Source organism: Schistocerca nitens, chromosome 5 (genome assembly GCF_023898315.1).
Source record: "Schistocerca nitens isolate TAMUIC-IGC-003100 chromosome 5, iqSchNite1.1, whole genome shotgun sequence".
Lineage (NCBI taxonomy): Eukaryota > Metazoa > Arthropoda > Insecta > Orthoptera > Acrididae > Schistocerca > Schistocerca nitens.
The window spans coordinates 57,563,862-57,590,169 of NC_064618.1; the positions used below are offsets into that span (position 1 = coordinate 57,563,862).

The window sequence follows — 26,308 nt, forward strand, 5'->3', positions numbered from 1 at the left end:
AGCCCCTGTGTGTTTGCCATTTCTATGTTGAAATCACCACAGATAGCAATTCTCATCTTACTCTTCAATATCCTTTTATCTATTAATTAACATTTTTCGGTAAACAAATTTACATCACCATCTGGCGACCTATATAGACTAACCACCACCATATTTTCATTCATTAGTTTTACACAACTAAACTCCCCATCTAATTCTGAGGAGTAGGCCTACATAGATACATCAGTTCTGGAACAATTTATTCCTTCTTTGACAAAAATTCCAGCCCCGCCATTCTTTCTCTGTTTTCTACATATCATGTCTCCCACAACATTCCCTTGGGGAACAAACACATTTACTTGTTCTTAGGTTAACCAGTGCTCAGATACACATATTTAACATCTACATGCTCAGTGTTACATAAACATTGTAATTCTAAAGTCTTATTTCTAATACAACATATGTTAACTTGTAGAAAAGTAAGTAGTTTGTCTATGTTCCTCTGAGAGCAATTTGAATCTATATTTGAAGTTGTAGGTTAATCTTGATGCACTATGGCCATCTGTGTGAATCTGATAGTCACATAACTGTTCATCCACTTGATGACTCACTTTGTTAACTACTTTCTTCTGTGAAACCACCGCAGATCCCACCAAAAATCTTGGTCCGTTGATTGTAGCTTCTTTCTTCGGGTTGACTGCCATATTCCACCTGTTTGTGTTCTCACTCCTTGAGATTGAGTTGCTATTCTTCTTTTTGCAAGTAGGTCTCTCTTCTTATATGGTGTCTTCTTTCCTGCCACATCATTTGCCGCTTGTAATAACTTTTGCACTGATCTCTTGGGTATATTTATTTCTGGAGTAATTGTCCTCTCCACACATACAGAATTCACTTTTCTGGATTCTGTTGTTATTTGTGCTGGAGTTGTGTCAGTAACAATTCTCACTAATTCTTTATCTGAGACTGCAATATCCTTCCGTTTAAGTTCTGTTGCTGTTCTGTACACTTCCCTGTTTGTTTCCACTGATTCATAAATCCTTGCGGCATTTAGGTGCTGTCCATGTGCTGTATATAACTCCTTGTTACTAGGGGTACTAATAAAACAAGTGTTATGGAGGCATTTCGTTATTTATTTTAGTTTCACATTTGTGGAATGAATTTGTTGGTTTACGCAAGACCATTCAGGCAGGTCATGCCTGTGTGGTACACCAACTACAATCACATTTGTATTTTGTAACACTGACAAGGCTTTATGTAGTGAACGAATTGCTAAGTTGGCTTCATTCTTTGCCCTCATTAGCTCCTGCCCAAATACCAGCTTATGCAAGTCATTGCATTTGTTTAAAAAAATATTACACTAGTTGGGGCACCTGGTATCACCTTCCCTTCAACATCATATTTATTTGAAGCTAAGTTTAAAATGTTTCTTGCACAGTCTCTGCCATGGCTATCACAGGCAACATATATTTTGGGTCTCCTACTCACTAACTGATTCTCAGGAGCAAAGGTTTGCATTTTCATTGCTGCACCCTTAGATTGCTTTCCTTTTTGAACTGCATTCTGTGTTGTGGTATGCACGCTGTGTTGTGAATCGTGCTTTATGTTGGATGCCTCACATTTGTAGTTTTTACACATTTCTTTCTTGACTGATTCTCACTTACGTAGTTCATTTGTTAGTACACATATAATTGTTTTTGAATACTTAAGTTCCTTTCTTATATTCTGAGTTCATTCTTTAACATGTTTTTAAAGGGTCTGTTTTGATATTCTCCATATGGTCACATTCAGTAGGAAAACAATCACTCCATTTCCAGCTGTTCATTCTATTCATTACATTTACACATGGATACTGCATCACATGGAAATCGTGAAATGAAATGGATAGAAGAAGTTGTAGTACTCCTTGTGTACAAAGGATTTTATTTTGCACGTCAGATGTTCATCGGTGAGCGTACGTCATACAACTTATAAAGTCTGACTACATGCTGTTTTTACAAAATTTGGTCTAAGACTGAAGTATGGCAGCATACAAAATCAACTCTATTGATATGGTTTTAAACAGTTACTGTTATCGTTACATACTGAATTTGCATTTATACAATTAAAGTTTTTACATACGTCTTCGTAAATTACATAGACATACACGTAGATTGAAAGTGAATAATTTCATACAAAGACAGGATAGAAACTGTTTCTATTAAGACCATAAATTAAGTGTTTTATCATTGCAACAATATATTTCATTAATTTGAATGTAGTGATTAACTGACTGAAAGAAAATTCATGCTAAATTTCTCAGGTGTACAAAGTGATTAATTTTATTGAATGAAAGCCCTAGATGCAAATAACTCATTTTTGTATGAGTAAAATTTTACATTTCTATGTGGTCATAATTACAGTTCTATTATCAAACACCAATTAAAATATGAGTATGCTCATTTCTGACTGAAAAATCATCATGTTATATTTTTATTAGGGATTCAAGTAATTTCTGGTTTCAAAACATAAGGATAGCTGACTCTCTATGACTTGGAAGTATTGGAACTTTAATCATTAATTACTCTATAATTACATCTGCAAAATCATTCCTACCATGTTCCTGAAATTTGTATTGTGTGTAAACTATGATGGTGGATTAGTTTTTAATTCAGCATGTTTCCTTCAGTCTATATAATAGTGAGGACCAATGTAAATAATGTCAAACCAACCGTTTAAATTAGTATGGGAGAGTTAAGATGAGATTGGAATAGGATATAAGGTCCCAAGGGGTTGTGGTATTACAAAGAGAAGTTAAACAGAATGGGACAGTGGAATGTAATCAAATTAAATCAGTTGATTCTGAGGGAATTGGATTAGAAGGTGTGACACCAAAAGAAGTAGATGAGTTTGCAATTTCAGCAACAAAATAACTGATGATGGCTGAAGTGGAGAGAATATCAAATGCTGACTAATAATATCAAAAAAAGCATTTGTGAGGATGAAGAATCTATTAACATTTAATATAAATGTGTAGGATGTCTTTTCTCGAGGTATATGTCCAGAGTATAGGGAAGTGAAATGTGGAAGATAAGCAGTTCAGATTAAAAGAGAATAGAAGCTTATGAAACATGGTGCTTCCGAAGAGTGCTGAAGATCACATGGGTAGATCGAGATAACAAATGAGGAGGGACTGATGGAATTAGGGAAACAAGGAATTTATGGCACAACTTGACTAAAAGAAGGAAACATGTTGATAGATCAGAACCTGAGACATCAGCAGGTAGGCATTTTGGTAATAAATGTGAGGGACAATATTTATAAAGAGAGATCTTGCCATAAATACAGTAAGCAGGTTAAAATTGATGTAGGTTGCAGCAGTTATGCAGAGATGAAGAGGCTTGTAAAGGGTACACTACTGTGGTGACCTGCATGAAACCGGTATTTGGACTGAAGATAACAACAATTCATGTTTGTATGTAAGTAAGTAACAGCTAGGAGAAAACAGATCCCTGAGATAAGTAAATAGAAAAAACAATACTTGTCTGAAAGTACATACACACATGATTGTGTTAGTCTCGTTCCCATTAACAGATAGCTGTATGACCTATTAAGTCCCATTTTGTAGCACTCCCTAGATTCTATTTTATGAGGTGTGTTTTTAAAGTAAGTACCATCAGCTGCAGCGCCTCAGTCAGCATTTGGCACGTGTGTGCTGTGTACAGCATTGTGTTGGCAAGCCACAGACCCAATTACAGTGTCATTCGGAGTGTTTAAGTTTGTTTGTGAGTATTTGGAATGACTCCTCTGAATGAGAATCCTACCAGTTGAGAAATACAGGCTGTGATTAATTTTCTCAGTGTTAAAGGAATGGAAGCAGCTGAAATTAATTTTCAGCTCAGTGAAGTGTATGGTGAAAACATTATGAACAATGAGATGGTACTTAAATGGAAGAGAGCTTTTGAAGATGGCCATAGAAATGTGCACAGTGAGGAACAAAGTGGGTGACATCAGTCATCAGTGACGATTTGGTGCAGAAATTTGACCGAAAAGTGACAGAGATCAGACACTTTATGACTTTGGCATTATGTGATGAGTTCCCACAAGCAACAAGAAGTGTAATTTATGCAAATTGTTACAGAACATGTAAATTACCAAAAGTTATATTCAGGTGGGTACCAAAAATGTTGACTGACGTGCGCACAAACAAATGTTTAATCAGTTTCTTGACTTTCCTAGAGTGGTAAAGTGAGGGAGGTAATGAGTTCTTAAGCCAAACTGCCACAGGCAACTAAACATGGGTGGATTACATTACACCTGAATCAAAGCAGCAGTGCAGGGAATGGTGGCCACCCAAGAAACTGAAGTTCAAGGGAACAATTTCAATGCGGATAATCATGTGTCCTGTTTTTTGGGACTGGAAAGGGATGCTGCTCGTGGATTTTTTCCTAATGGTGACACCATAAAATCTATGACTTCTTATGAGTCCTTAAAAAATTGAGCTGAAATCCAAAACAAAAGGCATTGCATGCTAGGTAAGGGGATCATTTTGCTTCATGACGATGTCTGTCCACACACGGCCAATTGAACTCGAGAGCTGATTAGATCAACTGGCTGGGAGCAATGTGATCCATACAGACGTGATCTACTGCCTGGCTACCACATGGGCTACCACATGTTCCTCCATTGAAGTAGCATTTGGTGGTTAGTGCCCCAACAATGATGGAAATAAAATGACTGCATTGCAGTGGTTGTCTAATCAGCTGGCAGATTTCTACAGGATGATATTCAAGAGTTGGCTGTAAGATATGAGAATTGCCTTAATATTGGAGGCAATTATGAGGAAAAGTAGATTTTTAAAATATTTATTTCAAAATGGTAATTACTTAAAAACATGCCTCATAAGACCACAGAGTACTATGTTAATATGTGTCATATTAAATATAAAAATAACTGTTGACGTATGGGTTCAGATGTTAATAACATTGCAGATGGACACTGCCTAATATTGTGTGACTGATGACCCTGTAGATTAGCCCCTTTCTCTCCCAACCAACCTAATGTTGTTCTTTATGTGGATGAATGGATCCTGTTACAATAGAAAGAGTAGTATATCCAACTTTTTCTGTGCTCCCTGTTTCTTATTATGATTCAATGTGACACATATTTTTGTTTTCAGGTTCGTGATGTTACACATGAGAACACAGTCAGGTTTGTTGGTGCTTGTGTTGACACAAATAACATCCTCATACTGACAGAATACTGTCCCAAAGGCAGTCTAAAGGATGTGCTTGAGAATGGAGAACTAGATTTAGACTGGAATTTTCGGATGTCACTCATACATGACATTGTGAAGGTCTGCACTGACATGATTTAAAATTATGTAAAGTCCACTTATACAAACTTAGATTTCTTAGTATTGAACATACTGCAGTTAATCATCCATGATCTTGAAAATGTTGATTCTGTCATTTAGTCTCAAGAAGCTTTGTTTTATGAAGTCGTCTCCAGTTATGCCAATAATCCTGGTTTTGGAAGTGCTATCTTCTATAGTATCCAATAATTTAATTTTGTTTCCCTGCAATTTCTTGCTTTCAGTATTGAATGTAATTAACCAATATTGAGACATCACCATGTTACATGTATTATTTTGTGCCAGTTAAATTCATGCAGATTTTGCAGTGGTATTTAACACTGCATATTTCTGTGTTAATCTACATTTGCATCTATACTCCACCAGCCATCTTGTGGCATGTGGCAAATGCCAGGGCAGTTTCTTAGTAAAGGACACAGTCAATTTCCCTTCCCCATCTTTTCCCAATGGCCCAATAGTTAATGAGATGTAATCCTTTGTCCCTTCTTTTCTTATTCTGTATTTTATTACAAGTTAAAAGTAATCAATGTGCTGCTGGCATTTTTTCATTGGGATATAATGTTTCATTCACCACAGTTCACTAATTTCAACCCATAATTTTAATTAATATTGTGTTTATACTGGTTGCTGGTGAGGAGGAAAGTTAGTTATTAGTATTTTATTAATGATCTCATTCATAAGATGCCATATCACAGTCATCACAGTTGCTCAAAAAAGTTATAATTAAGCTTTATTTGTTTAATCAGAATCGGACGATGACTCTCCTTGTCCACAGTCTCGATGATTTGAAGCGATCTGCAATCTTGTGTAAATAAAATGTCTTGGTTTTCTTGCATTGTGTAGTCAGTCGGGGAACCTCAGATCAAGCGGAAAGATTGCTTTGATAGAGTTTAATTATCTGATGAAATAATGGAGCTCTTGGATCTAATAATCTACATCTACATTTATACTCCGCAAGCCACCCAACGGTGTGTGGCTGAGGGCACTTTACGTGCCACTGTCATTACCTCCCTTTCCTGTTCCAGTCACATATGGTTCGCGGGAAGAACTACTGTCTGAAAGCCTCCGTGCGCGCTCTAATCTCTCTAATTTTACATTCGTGATCTCCTCGGGAGGTATAATTAGGGGGAAGCAATATATTCGATACCTCATCCAGAAACGCACCCTCTCAAAACCTGGCGAGCAAGCTACACCGTGATGCAGAGCGCCTCTCTTGCAGAGTCTGCCACTTGAGTTTGTTAAACATCTCCGTAATGCTATCACGGTTACCAAATAACCCTGTGACGAAACGCGCCGCTCTTCTTTGGATCTTCTCTATCTCCTCCGTCAACCCGATCTGGTACGGATCCCACACTGATGAGCAATACTCAAGTATAGGTCGAACGAGTGTTTTGTAAGCCACCTCCTTTGTTGATGGACTACATTACCTAAGGACTCTCCCAATGAATCTCAACCTGATACCCGCCTTACCAACAATTAATTTTATATGATCATTCCACTTCAAATCGTTCCGCACGCATACTCCCAGATATTTTACAGAAGTAACTGCTACCAGTGTTTGTTCCACTATCATATAATCATACAATAAAGGATCCTTCTTTCTATGTATTCACAATACATTACATTTGTCTATGTTAAGGGTCAGTTGCCACTCCCTGCACCAAGTGCCTATCCGCTGCAGATCTTCCTGCATTTCGCTACAATTTTCTAATGCTGCAACTTCTCTGTATACTACAGCATCATCTGCGAAAAGCTGCATGGAACTTGCGACACTATCTACTAGGTCATTTATATATATTGTGAAAAGCAATGGTCCCATAACACTCCCCTGTGGCACGCCAGAGGTTACTTTAACGTCTGTAGACGTCTCTCCATCGATAACAACACGCTGTGTTCTGTTTGCTAAAAACTCTTCAATCCAGCCACACAGCTGGTCTGATATTCCGTAGGCTTTTACTTTGTTTATCAGGCGACAGTGCGGAACTGTATCGAACGCCTTCCGGAAGTCAAGAAAAATAGCATCCACTTGGGAGCCTGTATCTAATATTTTCTAGGTCTCATGAACAAATAAAGCGAGTTGGGTCTCACACGATCGCTGTTTCCGGAATCCATGTTGATTCCTACATAGTAGAGTCTGGGTTTCCAAAAACAACATGATACTCGAGCAAAAAACATGTTCTAAAATTCTACAACAGATCGACGTCAGAGATATAGGTCTATAGTTTTGCGCATCTGCTCGATGACCCTTCTTGAAGACTGGGACTACCTGTGCTCTTTTCCAATCATTTGGAACCTTCCGTTCCTCTAGAGACTTGCGGTACATGGCTGTTAGAAGGGGGCAAGTTCTTTCGCGTACTCTGTATAAAATCGAATTGGTATCTCGTCAGGTCCAGTGGACTTTCCTCTGTTGAGTGATTCCAGTTACTTTTCTATTCCTTGGACACTTATTTCGATGTCAGCCATTTTTTCGTTTGTGCGAGGATTTAGAGAAGGAACTGCAGTGCGGTCTTCCTCTGTGAAACAGCTTTGGAAAAAGGTGTTTAGTATTTCAGCTTTACGCGTGTCATCCTCTGTTTCAATGCCATCATCATCCCGGAGTGTCTGGATATGCTGTTTCGAGCCACTTACTGATTTAACGTAAGACCAGAACTTCCTAGGATTTTCTGTCAAGTCGGTACATAGAATTTTACTTTCGAATTCACTGAACGCTTCACGCATAGCCCTCCTTACGCTAACTTTGACATCGTTTAGCTTCTGTTTGTCTGAGAGGTTTTGGCTGCGTTTAAACTTGGAGTGAAGCTCTCTTTGCTTTTGCAGTAGTTTCCTAACTTTGTTGTTGTACCACGGTGGGTTTTTCCCGTCCCTCACAGTTTTACTCGGCACGTACCTGTCTGAAACGCATTTTACGATTGCCTTTAACTTTTTCCATAAACACTCAACATTGTCAGTGTCGGAACAGAAATTTTCGTTTTGATCTGTTAGGTAGTCTGAAATCTGCCTTCTATTACTCTTGCTAAACAGATAAACCTTCCTCCCATTTTTTATATTCCTATTAACTTCCATGTTTATGGATGCTGCAACGGCCTTATGATCACTGATTCCCTGTTCTGCACTTACAGAGTCGAAAAGTTCAGGTCTGTTTGTTATCAGTAGGTCCAAGATGTTATCTCCAGAGCCGGTTCTCTGTTTAATTGCTCGAGGTAATTTTCGGATAGTGCGCTCAGGTTTGTTTCCAATTCATCGGAAGTTCCCTTCTGATTACCAACGAAACAACACCTCCGTGCAAATTTCCAGTTGGAGAATACATATATAATGAAATTCCTTATACACCTTTGATGTAAATGCTCAGTATATATTTTCTTGAGCAGCATACAATATATTTTCAATCTCTTTCTTCTAGTAATCTCGATAGCAAAATTACAATTATTCAATGTGGCTATTCGGCATGGAGAAGTTCCTAGAGGTCCTCTCAACACACCAGAGAGAATATTACAAAGAGTAATTATGCGCTCATGGAATAGTAATAGTACTGTACTACATCGCGCATCAATTCTGCGAGTATATAGATGGTCAGGTAGGAAATGTAATTCACTCATAGAATTGTGCAGGGATAATTAGTAGAATATAAAGAGATATTACAAACCATGTTGTCATTATCCAGCGAAATGTGTATATATATTTATATGTTTGTTTGTGTGTCTGTCGACCTGCCAGCACTTTCATTTGGTAAGTCACATCATCTTTGTTTTATATATATATATATATATATATATATATATATATATATATATATATATATATATATAGAGGGAAACATTCCACGTGGGAAGCGCTGGCACGTCGATAGACACACAAACAAACACAAACTATCGACCTGCCAGCGCTTTCGTTCGGTAAGTCACATCATCTTTGTTTTTAGATATATTTTTCCCACGTGGAATGTTTCCCTCTATTATATTGATATCAGTAATTTGAACCCAACAATTACGTTTGTTATTGTCACTGTTGCATTTCGAAATCTTTTCTGTCGCCTTATTTTCTCTTTCTGTTGGTCTTTAAATATGTCTGCTTGTATCTGTATATGTGTGGATGGATATGTGCGTGTGTGCGAGTGTATACCTGTCCTTTTTTCCCCCTAAGGTAAGTCTTTCCGCTCCCGGGATTGGAATGACTCCTTACCCTCTCCCTTAAAACCCACATCCTTTCGTCTTTCCCTCTCCTTCCCCTCTTTCCTGATGAGGCAACAGTTTGTTGCGAAAGCTGAATTTTGTGTGTGTGTTTGTGTTTGTTTGTGTGTCTATCGACCTGCCAGCGCTTTCGTTCTGTGACTTACCAAATGAAAGTGCTGGCAGGTCGACAGACACACAAACAAACACAAACATACACACAGAATTCAAGCTTTCGCAACAAACTGTTGCCTCATCAGGAAAGAGGGAAGGAGAGGGAAAGACGAAAGGATGTGGGTTTTAAGGGAGAGGGTAAGGAGTCATTCCAATCCTGGGAGCGGAAAGACTTACCTTAGGGGGAAAAAAGGACGGGTATACACTCGCACACACACACATATCCATCCACACATATACAGACACAAGCAGACATATTTAAAGACAAAGAGTTTGGGCAGAGATGTCAGTCGAGGCGGAAGTGCAGAGGCAAAGATGTTGTTGAATGACAGGTATGAGTGGCGGCAACTTGAAATTAGCGGAGAGTGAGGCCTGGTGAGTAACGGGAACAGAGGATATATTGAAGAGCAAGTTCCCATCTCCGGAGTTCGGATAGGTTGGTGTGGGTGGGAAGTATCCAGGTAACCCGGACGGTGTAACACTGTGCCAAGATGTGCTGGCCGTGCACCAAGGCATGTTTAGCCACAGGGTGATCCTAATTACCAACAAACACTGTCTGCCTGTGTCCATTCATGCGAATGGACAGTTTGTTGCTGGTCATTCCCACATAGAATGCATCACAGTGTAGGCAGGTCAGTTGGTAAATCACGTGGGTGCTTTCACACGTGGCTCTGCCTTTGATCGTGTACACCTTCCAGGTTACCGGACTGGAGTAGGTCGTGGTGGGAGGGTGCATGGGACAGGTTTTACACCGGGGGCAGTTACAAGGATAGGAGCCAGAGGGTAGGGAAGGTGGTTTGGGGATTTCATAGGGATGAACTAACAGGTTACGAAGGTTAGGTGGACGGCAGAAAGACACTCTTGGTGGAGTGGGGAGGATTTCATGAAGGATGGATCTCATGTCAGGGCAGGATTTGAGGTAAGTCTTTCCGCTCCTGGGATTGGAATGACTCCTTACCCTCTCCCTTAAAACCCACATCCTTTCGTCTTTCCCTCTCCTTCCCTCTTTCCTGATGAGGCAACAGTTTGTTGCGAAAGCTTGAATTTTGTGTCTATGTTTGTGTTTGTTTGTGTGTCTATCGACCTGCCAGCGCTTTCGTTTGGTAAGTCACATCATATAGTGTGTGTGTGTGTGTGTGTGTGTGTGTGTGTGTGTGTGTGTGTGTGTGTGTGTTTGGAATGTTTCCCTCTGTAGCAGTGACAGTGAGCTTGATTGTTACAATACTTTTATTCCAAGTTTCAAAAGAGCAAACCATGCTAGTGTTCATCAACAAGAATATAAAATTGCTAGGCTGACATAAGATGGAGAATGAGTTTCATTAAAATTTTTTGAAGAGGTCCACAAAAATGGGTCAGTTAAATTCATGCAGACTTTGCAGTGGTATTTAACACTGCTTATTTCTGTGTTTATCTACATTTGCATCTATACTCCACCAGCCATCTTGTGGCGTGTGGCAGAGGTTATTTTGTGTGGCACTGTCACTTTTCCCTTTTCCTTTTCCAGTCATGAATGCTTCATGGTGAGAATGATTGTCAGTAAGTCTCCATGTGGGCTCAAATCTACCTAATTTTACCATCATGGTCTTTTTGCAAAATATACATAGGAGAAAACAATATACCTGGGTTTAAAACTGTTCACAAAAGTTCAAAAGTTGAATTATGTGCCAGCGAGGTAATTAAGTTGGTCATAGGGAAACTATAAAATATTTATGACTTAATCATGGCAGATCATGAAATGAATGTCTCTAAGATGTTGATTTAGTAGATCTCTTAATTAAATACATCACATTCATGAAAAACCATCATGAGAAACACTTGTCAATCAAGACTGCTAGTTTTGGCCAAAATCTAAAACAGAAGGACATTTGAGTAGAGAATCTGGTAATGTTTGAGCACAGTTTATTATACTCTTTATGGATATTTGTGACCAGGAATGAAACATGAATCCATCGCCACACTACTGAGCAGAAATAACTGTCCTAATCCTAAGAAATAGCTTTCAAGAGCTTACCAAAGAACACAAAGTGCATTTTGCCAGGTGGAAAGTTAATGACACTGTATTGTGATATTACCTGTGTGTAATCTGAAAAGATTTCTCAGACAAAGGCAGAAGCATAACTGGCTCAAATGATTTGATATAGGAGTTGGCTGTAAACAATTGAAATAGGAACACAATAAAATGCTCTTTCATGATGAAAATACTTGCATATTACACACATGACTAAGTTATAAGTGATTTCTTTCTAAAGCTTAATTTTAAAATTTCAGATGCATAGAAAAATTTTCATAAGGCTTGAAGTGATAAGTTTAATTTTCATAGTGTACCTAGATTTATTTCTCCTGCGGGGCACAAGAATTGCAGTCATTGGTATTAAGCATTTAGTTAACCTAAAATTGGTGTTAATAAATTGTGTTTGTTTTATATTGAACTCAATAGCAATTAATTTAATCCAGTGCAGTTCTGATTTGTAAACAAGTACACCAAATAGTTAGTAATTAGTTAATTAGTTCTATTCTTTTCATGTGTCACATTTTGTCAGCTTCAAACAATGGAAAATCTAAGTTGGAATTTAACAGTATTATGAAAGGTGCTACTCACCATATAGCTGAGATGCCAAGTCACAGATAGGCACAACAAAAAGACTGTCAGAAAGTGAGCTTTCGGCAAACAAAGCCTTTGTCGAAAATGAGACAACATATACACACGTACTCACTCAAACGCAACTTGCACACACATGACCACAGTATATGGCAGCTGAAGCCAGACTCACTATTGAGCAGTCTGGCCCCAGCTGCCAGATACTGTGGTCATGTGTGTGTGAGAAATTCTGTAACTTACCAAACGAAAGCGTTGGTACATTGATAGAAACAATAACAAACACAAACACACACACACAAAATTCAAGCTTTCGCAACCCACGGTTGCTTCATCAGGAAAGAGGGAAGGAGAGGGAAAGACAAAAGGATGTGGGTTTTAAGGGAGACATATGTAAAGGCAAAGAGTTTGGGCAGAGATGTCAGTCAAGGCGGAAGTACAGATGCAAAGATGTTGTTGAATGACAGGTGAGGTATGAGCGGCGGCAACTTGAAATTAGCAGAGGTTGAGGCCTGGTGGGTAACGGGAAGAGAGGATATATTGAAGGGCAAGTTCCCATCTCCGGAGTTCTGATAGGTTGGTGTTAGTGGGAAGTATTCAGATAACCCGGATGATGTAACACTGTGCCAAGATGTGCTGGCCGTGCACCAAGGCATGTTTAGCCACAGTGTGATCCTCATTACCAACAAACACTGTCTGCCTGTATCCGTTCATGTGAATGGACAGTTTGTTGCTGGTCATTCCCACATAGAAAGCTTCACAGTGTAGGCAGGCCAGTTGGTAAATCACGTGGGTGCTTTCACACGTGGCTCTGCCTTTGATCGTGTACACCTTCCGGGTTACAGGGCTGGAGCAGGTGGTGGTGGGAGGGTGGATGTGACAGGTTTTACACCAGGGGCGGTTACAAGGGTAGGAGCCATAGGGTAGGGAAGGTGGTTTGGGGATTTCATAGGGATGAACCAAGAGGATACGAAGGTTAGGTGGAAGGCGGAAAGACACTCTTGGTGGAGTGGGGAGGATTTCATGAAGGATGGATCTCATTTCAGGGCAGGATTTGAGGAAGTCGTATCCCTGCTGGAGAGCCACATTCAGAGTTTGATCCAGTCCCAGAAAGTATCCTGTCACAAGTGGGGCACTTTTGGTGTTCTTCTGTGGGGGGTTCTTGGTTTGAGGGGATGAGGAAGTTGCTCTGGTTATTTGCTTCTGTACCAGGTCGGGAGGGTAGTTGCAGGATGCGAAAGCTGTTTTCGGGTTGTTGGTGTAACGGTTCAGGGATTCCGGACTGGAGGAGATTCGTTTGCCACGAAGACCTAGGCTGTAGGGAAGGGACGGTTTGATATGGAATGGGTGGCAGCTGCCATAATGGAGGTACTGCTGCTTGTGGGTGGGTTTGATGTGGACGGATGTATGAAGCTGACCATTGGACAGATGGAGGTCAACGTCAAGGAAAGTGGCATGGGATTTGGAGTAGGACCAGGTGAATCTGATGGAACCAAAGGAGTTGAGGTTGGAGAGAAAATTCTGGAGTTCTTCTTCACTGTGAGTCCAGATCATCAATAAATCTGTACCAAACTTTGGGTTGGCAGGCCTGGGTAACCAAGAAGGCTTCCTCTAAGCGACCCGTAAATAGGTTGGCGTACGAGGGGGCCATCCTGGTACCCATGGCTGTTCCCTTTAATTGTTGGTATGTCTGGCCTTTGAAAGTGAAGAAGTTGTGAGTCAGGATGAAGCTGGCTAAGATGATGAGGAAAGAGGTTTTAGGTAGGGTGGCAGATGATTGGCGTGAAAGGAAGTGCTCCATCGCAGCGAGGCCCTGGATGTGTGGAATATTTGTGTATAAGGAAGTGGCATCAGTAGTTACAAGGATGGTTTCCAGGGGTACCAGATTGGGTAAGGATTCCAGGCGTTCGAGAAACTGATTGGTGTCTTTGATGAAGGATGGGAGACTGCATGTAATGGGTTGAAGGTGTTGATCTACGTAGGCAGAGATACGTTCTGTGGGGGCTTGGTAACCAGCTACAATGGGGCGGCCGGGATGATTGGCTTTGTGAATTTTAGGAAGTAGGTAGAAGGTAGGGGTGCAGGGTGTCGGTGGGATCAGGTGGTTGATGGAGTCAGGTGAAAGGTTTTGTAGGGGGCCTAAGGTTCTGAGGATTCCTTGAAGCTCCGCCTGGACATCAGGAGTGGGATTACCTTGGCAAACTTTGTATGTAGTGTTGTCTGAAAGCTGACGCAGTCCCTCAGCCACATACTCCCGACAATCAAGTACCACGGTCATGGAACCCAACCCTTGTCCGCTGGAAGAATGGCGATGGATCGGTCAGCCTTCAGATCATGAATAGCATGGGCTTCAGCTGTGGTGATGTTGGGAGTAGGATTAAGGTTTTTCAAGAAGGATTGAGAGGCAAGGCTGGAAGTGAGAAATTCCTGGAAGGCTTGGAGAGGGTGATTTTGAGGATGAGGAGGTGGGTCAGATTTTGGGGGGAGCGGAGCTGGAAGTGGGAGATTGAGTAGATGGGAGAGACTGGGTGTGTGTGCAATGAGAGGAGGTTGACCTTTGCTGGAAAGGTTGTGGAGGGTGAGTGAGTTGCCTTTCCAGAGGTGGGAAACCAGGAGATTGGATAGTTTTTTAAGGTGGAGGGTGGCATGCTGTTCTAATTTGCGGTTGGCCTGTAGGAGGATGCTCTGAACAGCTGGTGTGGATGTGGGAGAGGAAAGATTGAGGACTTTGACGGGTGTGTTCATTGGCTGAGTTGATGTGTAGGTGAAGGATTAGGTGGGTGAGGGCAACGGATTGTTCAGTTTGGAACTGGTATAGGGACTGATGGAAGGAAGGGTTGCAGCCAGAGATGGGAACTTTAAGTGTGAGGCCTTTGGGGGTAATGCTAAATGTCAGACAAGCCTGAGAAAATAAAATATGGAAGTGTAATCTGGCTAGGGTGAAGGCATGTTTGCGGAGGGAATGTAAATAAAACTTAATGGGGTCGTTGTGGGGATGTTGTGAGGGTGACATGGTATTAGAAGGTGGAAAGTGTAACATGAGGCTGAAATGAAAATGAAAATAAAAATATATGGGGAGAGATAAAGGTGAACTAGAAAGCAACTGGGGATCTGGTGTGAAAAAAGTTGAAAAAGTGTTGGTTAGAGCTGAGCTATGTTGATCCTGTGGTGAACTTGGGTTGGTAAACAATGATGTGCACAAAGGTTAGGTGGTGGTGTTGCCTCCTAAACCCGTTAAAGAGTGGAGAAATTCTGGAAAATTTAAAAAAAAACGGCGTGTAAATGTATTAAAAGGAGTGGTTTTGTGGTGACAGATTATGAAAATGAGGCTAACAATTGTTTGACAAAGAAATAATGACGTTAAAACCTGTGGGAAGTGGCTAAAAATGATCAGTTATGTGGGAAAAATGGAAATAAAGTGAAAGTTGTTAGAACTAGCCGAAATGGTTGTTTAATTGGTGGAAGGAACTGTTTGTGAGCTGGGAATGGTGGATTTTATAGCAGCGGTAGTGTTGGAAGCGGGAAAAAAGTTTTTGGTTATGGTTTGGAAGTGGGTTACGTATTATTGAGTATATATAGGCAGGATAAAATTGTATGGTAGATTACGCTAAAAAGGAGAAGGTGAATACAAAGTGAAACTACTTGCACAAACAAAAAGAGAAAGTAAGATGACAGAAAAGATTTCGAAATGCAACAGTGACAATAACAAACGTAATTGTTAGTTTCAAATTAATGATATGAATATAATGGAGGGAAACATTCCACTTGGGAAAAATATATCTAAAAATAAAAATGATGTAACTTACCAAACGAAAGCGTTGGTATGTTGATAGAGACACTAACAAACACAATCGCACACACAAAATTCAAGCTTACGCAACCAAAGGTTGCTTCATCAGGAAAGAGGAAAGGAGAGGGAAAGACGAAAAGATGTGGATTTTAAGGGAGAGGGTAAGGAGTCATTCCAACCCCAGGAGCGGAAAGACTTACCTTGAGGGAAAAAGGGACCTGCCATCCGCACATATACAGACACAAGCAGACATATGTAAAGGCAAAGAGTTTGGGCAGAGAAGTCAGTCAAGGCGGAAATACAGAGGCAAAGATGTTGTTGTTGAATAACAGGTGAGGTTTGAGTGGCGGCAACTTGAAATTAGTGGAGGTTGAGGCCTGGTGGGTAACGGGGCGGCAGCGACACGCGCGCGAGTGCGTGTGTGTGGTCTGAAAGCTCTCTTTCTGATAGTCGAGGCAAAGATGTTGTTGTTGAATAACAGGTGAGGTTTGAGTGGCGGCAACTTGAAATTAGTGGAGGTTGAGGCCTGGTGGGTAACGGGGCGGCAGCGACACATGCGCGAGTGCGTGTGTGTGGTCTGAAAGCTCTCTTTCTGACAGTCTTTTTATTGTGCCTATCTGTGACTTACCATCTATGCTATATGATGAGTAGTAACTATCCTCTTCATAATTTTGTTAATTTCTTCTGTCACCAAGTACCAATAGATGTAGCATTCCTCAGAGCATGAAAATATCTTGTTATATGCTGTTTTATGTTCATTTCTATCATTTTCAATGGAAACGTCATTTACGTAGCCCTGTTTTTCATATTTCAATTTCTTTCAGATCTATCAATTATTTTATGCATTTACATTACTAGTATAAACTTCCTTATAAACATTTATCATTTTCTGATTTTATTGCAGTCTGTTTATTTATTACTCTTTTTACTAACAGGTACTAAAGCAATACAATTGTATGAGTTGCCTTGTTTCTTAAGTCTTTGTGATTAGGCCCTTTTGACTTGTTGGTTGAGTTTCTGTTCAATACAGAGTTTTCGCCACTGCAGTTTGGATGATTTATTGACAGCCGTTGAACTATGTGCCAGTTTTAATTTAAATTCCAATCCACATCATAGGATGTTGTGATGCATGACATGCTAATTATTTACACTATAGCACCATAGAAACTGTATAGGCATGCATATTCAAGTATAGAGATATGCAAACAGACAGAATACGGTGCTGTGGTTGGCAACTCCTATATAAGACAGCAAGTGTCTGGCACAGTTGTTAGATCAGTTACTGCTGCTAAAATGGCAGGTTATCAAAATTTAAGAAAGTTGGAATGGGGTTATAGTTGGTGCATGAGTGATGAGACACAGCATCTCTGAGGTAGCGATGAAGTGGGGATTTTCATGTATGACCATTTCATAAGTGTACCGTAAATATCAGGAATCCGGTAAAACACCAAATCTCTAACATTGCTGTGGCCAGAGAAAGATCCTGCCAGAACAAGACCAATGACAACTGAATAGAATTGTTTGGTATGTCAAAAGTGCAACCCTTCTGCAAATTGCTGCAGATTTCAATGCTGGACCATCAACAAGTGTCAGAGAGTGAACTATTTAATGGAACACCATTAGTACGGGCTCTTGGAGCCAGAGGCCCAATCGTGCACCCTTGATGACTGCACAACACAAAGCTTTATGCCTCACCTGGATCTGTCAACACCGAAATTGGATGTCGATAACTGGAAACATGTTGCCTGGTCAGATGAGTCTCATTTCAAATTGCATAGAGCAGTTGGCTGGAGACAACCTCATGAATCCGTGGACCCTAGACATCAGCAGTGGACTGTTCAAGCTGGTGGAGGCTCTTTAATGGTGTGGCACATGTGCAGTTAGAGTGATATGAGGCCCCTGATACATCTAGATACAACTCTGACAGGTGACACATATGTAAGCATCCTGTCTGATCACCTGCATCCATTCATGTCCATCATGTATTGTGACAGACTTGGGTAATACCAGCAGGACAGTGCAACACCCCACACATCCAGAATTGCTACAGACTGGCTCCAGGAACACTCTTCTAAATTTAAACACTTCCGCTGCCCACCAAACTCCACAGACATGAACATTATTGAGCATATTTAGGATGTCTTGCAATCTGCTGTTCAGAAGAGATCCTCACCTCCTTGTACCATTGTGGATTTATGGTGTCATTTCCCCTCCAGCAGTACTTCAGACATTAGGCAAGTCCATGCCATATAATTCTGTAGCACTTTTGGGTGCTCATGGGACCCTACACGATATAAGGCTGGTGTACCAGTTTATTTGGCTCTTCAGTGTATTATGCTATAACAATATATGGTAAATAGTAGTTTATGTTTGTCTACCCATGAGAAAATAACATCAAGCTTGCCAATTAGATTTTTATTTTTTTTATTTACGTGAATTTCTACAACTAAATGCTTCTCAGCAGTTCAAACATAACACATCTCACAAATTGTGGAAAGGAATATTTCCACACAGCATCAATACTAGAGTGGTGTGAAGGAATGCAGGCAGGTGCAGGAAGTGAATTGTGCTGCACGGAGAGGGAAAGAGAATGCTTTGTGTGTTGCCTACTCATTCTCTGTCTCTGTCCCACACCTCACAGTTTAGTTATTGTTAGAGCTAGCAACACTCCTCCTGGGACCACTGTTTCTGTTTCTGACATTCTTGCAATGGAAAAGAATGACAATGCTCTTAATTATATGTTTAAGATTTGCTATGTTTTCTATATGTCATCTGTAATGAGTACTATAATGGCAGAATAGTCATCACGAGGCTCACAGAAAGTCAACTTAAAATGTTCATTATGTTCAATGATACCTTTGCGACAGAGGTAATAAGCAAAATGATTCTATTGGCTAATGTTCTACTATTATATTTCATATTTCAGTTTTTCCCCCTATCTCAAGAGTTTCTTTCTAAATAATAAATAGATATACAGCAGTAATTAATGACATGTCAACAAGTGTAAGGTTGAGGGAGAAGAAGAAGATTATTAATTTTTGTCTTTCACTTCACCCTGTTTTTGGGTATATTAAATCAGTCAATCTTTAGTGTTCTCTACATTTCTTTCTCTCTCTCTCTCTCTGTCCTTTCTTTATCCATGAGCATATTTTCTATGATTTGGAGATTTCTCCATTTCCTTATACCGATTTGGTTGAATTTTTTGTTGCAGAAGTACTCAAAAATTTATTTGTTAATATATTTGAGTTCTTTCTGAGGATGTGTCCATAAAAATCAATTCTTCTTTTCCTCATTTTTCGATAGTTTGGTAAAGGGTTACATTTTTTGTGTGTGTTAGTTTGTTGTTGTGGAATCTGGGGCTAAGGACTTTTCTTAAAATTTTCCCTTCTTTGATATCCATCCTCTCAGCTGGGTTATGTTTGCGGATGGACAATGTTTTGATTCAGGTTGAATGCTGTAATGTAATGTCTTATTTTTTCAGTCCATGACAGGGACTTATTATATGTGTTTTTCGGGAGTTGGAAGGCCAGTTCGACTTCCTTTTGGTTTCCATTGCCTTTTCCTTGGTGGCATTCCTGCTGATACATTCTCCAAGATATTTGAATTCTTTGATGATCTTAATTTTTTGTTCTCCCATTTTAAAATGTTTTGGTGGGTTTTTAATGTTTGTTATTATCTTTGTCTATTTAAAGGAGATTTTGAGAACTATTTTTTCAGCTTGTTTTTGTAGTTTGAGGGTCTGTTCTTTGGCTTCTTCCCAGGTCTTGGCTCACAGGCCTGTATCATCTACAAAGGCTAGAAAATTGACTTTGATTACTTTGATTTTTGTTCCTAGTTGGATTGCATTATGAATCTCTGTGTTCCACTCGCTGACTACTTTTTCTAGGGCACAGTTAAATAGCAGTGGAGAGAGCCATCTCCTTGCTGTACACCGCTTTTTATCTCAAAAAGGTCACAGAGTTCTCCCATGAATTTGGAATAGGTGTTTTGGTTTCTCTGATTAAGTTAGAAGTTTTACTGCGTAGGTTTTACTGATTTAGTACAGAGATGAGGGGATCCCAGGTTGACAGAGTCATATGCTTTCTAAAAGTCAATGAAACTGATAGCATATGATTGTCCTCTTGGTTTTTGGTAGGTCATGATGTTTTTGAAGTGTAGGATTTGTTCTGGGAGGATCTCCCTTTCCTGAAGCCCACTTGTTATTTTGCAAGTTATAGTGTAATTGAGGCTGTGCCCTGTTTAGTAGGGCTTTAGAGTATATTAACTGTTATTAAATGAAATGAAACAAAATATCCACAGAAAATTAAATTTTCTCTTAAGCAATGGTTAACATGTCATTTCTGTAGTACCACACCGAAGAGATTAAGTACCATAAGGTAAATTTCTACAATTTCAATTTGAGACTGTGTTTATAATATACACACACTGCAGAATTAATGAAAGAGGGTTCGAGTCCTGCTCCAGACTGTTTCTGATATAGGCAGCGTTAAATGGATACTGTGGCCTAATTGCCCCAATATACCATTTGATAAAAAACATTGATTACTATTCTGTACCTTTATAGCACTGTCTACATAAAAAACATTGTTCAACAAAGACAATAATTTCAAATTAATAGACAATATTTAAAATTGCAAGGAGAAAGACTTTAATTTATCAATTAATGTTCCTGATGAAAACACATTTTATAACTATGAATCAGTTAAAAAAATTACAAGGAATATTTCTCAAAAAGTTATGTAGTTTATATTTCATGAAAGAGAAATCTGTCACCTGCAGTAACATTTTTGTGAAACTATATGGAAAAGGAGTTGATGTGTGACAATAGGTTTTGTGAAGGATAATAGCATTCTCAAAATATACACTTAATTAAAGTTAGGTATTGTCAAAGCAATAGACAGCTCAAGAAATTGGGGTTCCATCTAATTATTTAAAAAATTCTGCTTATTTAATACTGCATTAAATGGCAATAATTGATTCTAATTTGCAATGTGAGTTTGTTAGTATTAATATTATAGTATTTAGAGAAATTTGTATGTTGTAACTAAAAAGGACCCCAATGATAATATAGTTACTCAAAGGAGGATTATAAAGATTGAAATCCATAAATTTTAACATCACTGAAAAAGTGTTGTTGAAATAGTAAATTATTTAAATGATAATTAATTGAAAGCCTCAGCTGGCAACAGGTGTTGTTGACGTACCTCGATGTGGACAGCTGAAAATGTGCGCCCTGTCCGCGACTTGAACCCGGGGTCTCCTGCTTACGTGGCAGGTGCTCTATCCATCTGAGCAACCGAGGACACAGATGAATAGTGCAACTGCTGGGACTTATCCCTTGCACGCTTCCCGTGAGACCCACATATGGAAGAAATTGCAAATAAATTTTGCACCATAAATTATTTAAATGACAACTTTGCCAAGCAGGGAGTCAATATGTAATAGGAGTCAGCAAGAGATAAATAGCCACTGAGTCAGAATCATTATGTTAATTTTTTTGTGGAAATTGGTTTGATTATTAGAAATCAGTAAGCAAATGTTTTCTTCTTCTTCTTCTTCTTCTTCTTCTTCTCTTTTATTCTTGTTAGAAAATGTAACCCAGCTGAATTTTGGCACTTGTAGCAAAAAGAAAAAAATGTTCAGTATGAATTTTAATATCAAGAATACTTTGATATACTCAACAAGTAGGTAGTCAAAACTTGTTTCTCAGGAAATTCACATTAACTGAATAAAAATTTGTTTTCGTATGAAAATAATGTATAGTTGTAATGTATGTTTCTGAGCCAAATTGAAGTGGAAAACTACAACATATACCCCTTCAATGCAGTCTAAATCAACCATAGGCTGTAGTAGAACCTCCATATTTCTTCCACAACAGTGATGTGTTTGGATATTACAAATTTAGTTTAGTCGATCCCATTCTGTAATGATAATTTTATAGACCCAGAAAGATGTTTCATTAAGTTAAAACTGTGCAAATTGCTCTTATGCCCATTTACCTCTGATATGTAGGATATTAACTCTACAGTAAACATGATACTGCATCTTCTTAGATATGCACGACTCTAACTTGTAATGTGAAGTAACCCATTTTGAAGTTGCATCAGTGAATCATATGTTTATTAGATACAAATTGAAATTAATTCATGTGCTGTATTTTGGTCTTTAGGTAACTGTAGCCTTATATACCACCATTTTGTAATGCAAGGCACATTTAAATGTTTTACATTCACTATAAAATATGTTAACTACAGATAGGTTCTCTGTTCCATCAAAATTGACAATATGTCATATTGTTCTTGTAAGCAATCTCATTTTATCTGAATCTTAGATTTTATTTTCTGCCTTTAAGCAATGTATATGCAGGTGTGGCTTAAGGGCCAAGTGACAAAAATGGCTGCTTGGGGCACTAAGCTGGCAGAGGTGATACAGATTCCAAAGTGCAAAATTTATAGTGTATATCACAATTAGTGGTGAAAACTGGCACAAATGGAGGTATATATGATAATAGAAGCAAAATGGTTCGTTTTACTCATTCATCTGTTCATTCATTGTGTTGTGTAGATCACATTAAGTAGGAGAACCATTACTGATGAAGAATGCATTAAGTTGAGACAAAGAAATTATATAGATTTAGTCTGTATATAGTATTAACAAACAATTACTATACTGCTTAATGTCATTCCCGCTTATGCCTTGTAAACTGAATTGAGTAAATTAGTAAGAAAGCTGCAGCTTTGAAAAGTGCTGCTGTCTCTTTCGTTTTGTTGTATAGCTGGTATTTATCTGCTATATTTACTTGATTACAATGGTTTTTGTGAAAGGAGATATTTTGTATATCTACAAATACAGACTTCCATTTATAGTACATTTTTGCTTTATATCATACACTGCTACTTGCCGTGTAACTAATAGAAATTTTCAATCCTGACCCTACATATTCAGATAATTTGTAGAAATATTGGTTATTGAGGAATGCTTCTATTTTTCTTTTGAATTGATAGGAATTCCCAATTTGCTGCCTTAGTTAGATGGGAGCTTCAATATCTTACTACCAAAGTACATAACATAACTCCATTTTAAACCTGCGAGAAAAATGCTAAGAAGTCTACATGCAATTTATTTTTCTGTCTTGTGTTGTGACTGTGTATATTACAGTTCAGTTAAAATTGATTTTTATCAACAACATAAACCATTAAGGAGTAAATATATTGGGAAGTGAGTGCAAGAATTCCAAGATCATTAAAAAGCCTTATGTAAGATGTATGTTTATCTTTTTTACACAATATTCTTACTGCTCACTTTTATTAATGAATCACTCTATTTACTTTGTTCACTGCACCAGGGGATAATTTCATAAGGCAACAAGGAGCAAAAAAATGCAAAATATGTCAATACCTTTTAGTTTTAGGTAAACACAATGGGAGATGCTTCTAATGGCATAACGTGCTTGAGTGAGCTGCTTGACTCTTTTATATATGAGTTGACTTCATTTATGTTAAGGGAGTAAGATTCCATCGCTGTAAGAAGGATGCTAGTTATCCCATAGCACGTCAGTTTGCCACGTAGAATTTTTTGATATGCACAATAGATTTTGCAAGGTCACATAATGTGCCAACAGAGAAATTGTTTGGTTTAGCCCCATTAGCACTTCATTTGTCAAGTTTCTAGATGGAGAATCTTTTACTGCAGAGAGGTGGTTGATGTTTTCTGCTCAGTTAAACGAGTCAGTCTTCTATCACAGGCCACTTTCATGCATAGTTTTGAAAAGAGGCCTTTAATTAGATCAATTTTTTTATCTCCAGTTTTGTAGATGGGTTTTACTGCAGCATATTGAAGTTGTCAGGGAAGATTCCTCAAGTCATGATTGATTACAAATATAGCTGAAGGGTAATTCTATCAAGTCAGGACAAGATTTTAATACTGTGCTAAAAACAAAGCCCTAGCCTGCAGAATTAATATGTTTTAGGACCTAATGAATTCTGTAATCTTCTTAGGGTTATATTTCTGAAACTAATGTGTGTTTGTGGTGCATCATGCAGTGTCTTTACAAGTAAATCTGACACATCCATATCTGTTGCAGCCACTGCGAAGAAGTAATCATTGGATTTAGTGGCCATTGACTTGAAAGTGTTGCCATTTCTTCCACAGAAATTATATGCAGGCTTAAATTTATTTGGATTACTTATTTAATAATGTTCCAAATAGTTTTTGCTTTATTCCTGGAATGTTTTATTTTTTGAGATTAGTGCATGGGCTTTTCTTTTTTTAATGACAGGAGTGGATTATTCAACAATACTAGTGGTAATATATTTTAAATATTGACTATGGCTTGTTTACTGAATTGTATTAAGCTCAAAATAGCTCTGAGCACTATGGGACTTAACTGCTGAGGTCATCAGTCCCATAGAACTTAGAACTACTTAAATCAAACTAACCTAAGGACATCACACACATCCATGCCTGAGGCAGGATTCGAACCTGTGACTGTAGTGGTCGCGCGGTTCCAGACTGTAGCGCCTAGAACCGCTCGGCCACTCTGGCTGGCTGTAAAGCTCACTCTTCCTGTCACAAGATACTTTAATTCCAGGAGTCAACCACTTCTTATCCTTGCTTCTGTTCAATTTTGCCCATACTTGTTTAAAGGAAACCAAAATGAATATGTTTAAGAAGAGTTTGATTTACCATCACAGTCTGCATTATTAATTTCACCCAACTTTCTTCCTGTAGTTTCACTGTAAACACTGTGATGAAGTAATTGTTTGTGATTCTGCAATGCAGTACTTTGCTTTTCTAAATGATTTCATCATGCTTTTAGTTGTTAGCGCCTTTTTTATGATTGCAATTTCAGCATGTTTGCTGATATCAAGCATATACAAAAGTAATATTACGTATTGAGAACAATGTAAAGTTCTGTAACAAAGCAATCTCATAGTTTGTTGACATTCATGCTCTTAAAAGATTTTTTTACGTATAGAATGACATTAGCGAGAGCTAAGAACATAATATGTACATCAAAAAATGACTAATCAGCAATACAAGTCAATATTTGATGTTACGTATTGAAATTTTGAGTGGACTATGTATATTATAACAGGTTGGCGCTTCTGAATAAATGTCTAAAACAACAGAACATTTTTATTTATGAAGTCCATTTGTTCAGTTTCATGTTGCTCTTGGATCATACTCTAAATTTTTCTTTCTGCTAGAGCACCCATTAATCTGCCTTTTTCTACCCCATGTGGTATCTTTAAACATTCCTTGATGCCAGTGGTGCTATGATTGTAGTTTCGTAGAGGCATACTTAATGATGTTTTGATGGAAGACACTAGTTGCATTTTAACTACTATCCTTGGTTTTGTCCAAGCTGCAGTACTCTGTTGTACTAGTAGCTATTTCAGTTGTAACTATATGTACTGCAGTTCTGTCTTTCAGATGAATTTATCTTAGTAAATACATTGAAAATCACTGAGTTAGGATGGATACTGCTTAGTTGCCTCGGAAGTTGTGGTATTTGGCCATGCAAGTGGTGTCTTACCAGCAACATTCATACACAAACCATGCAACAGAGTGATGGGTAATGCATCTAACACATTCATGGATGAATGTATCATTTGAGTATTTAATTGGACAGATAAAAAATCTGCTCACCAAGCAGTAACATAACATACACATAAAAGACTGTTATGATTGGAATAAGGGTGAAGGAAAAGGACTGGAGAAGTCTAGGAAAGGGGGTAGATTTCGGGAAAGTCACCCAGAACCATGGGTCAGGGGGGGGGGACTTACCATGTGGGATGAGAAGGAAAGATAATTGATTATTTTCATTGTTATGTTTCACCTGAGTGATTTTCTAAGCTCTGCATTAACTCATTCCAAAGGCCCCATTAGATTGCTCAAAGTGTAATAGGTTGTTCACAATAGTGTGAGGAGCAGTCTCAGCAATGTACCCAATATCATAATCACCAAATAGAGGTTATGGTCTAGAATGTTATATGCACACACTGCTGATACATGATCATCTTTTTTAAGATCCTTCTCCAAATAACCTGAATCCCAAGCGACATTACTGAGCCTTCTACTTAGCTTAAAAAAACACTTGTTAGGTCATTGTCAATTCCCAGATAGTTCCAAACCAGTTTTGACATTCCAATTCCATATCTTCGACTCAATACTAAGACATTTTTGCTGTGTGAACCTTATAGCCTGTAATATCAGACTGCTTTGAGTCTCCTTGGAATATCTGAATGCTT

At 38.6% G+C, this 26,308-nt stretch overlaps 1 protein-coding gene across 1 annotated transcript in view; it reads left to right on the top strand.

Annotated features, from left to right (window-relative positions):
* LOC126260277 (atrial natriuretic peptide receptor 1-like) overlaps positions 1-26,308 on the top strand; it is a 350,450-nt gene that overhangs the window by 2,941 nt on the left and 321,201 nt on the right. The window contains exon 2 of the mRNA XM_049957603.1: positions 5,135-5,311. Coding sequence (XP_049813560.1) covers positions 5,135-5,311 — 177 coding nt within the window. The remainder of the gene's footprint in view (positions 1-5,134; positions 5,312-26,308) is intronic.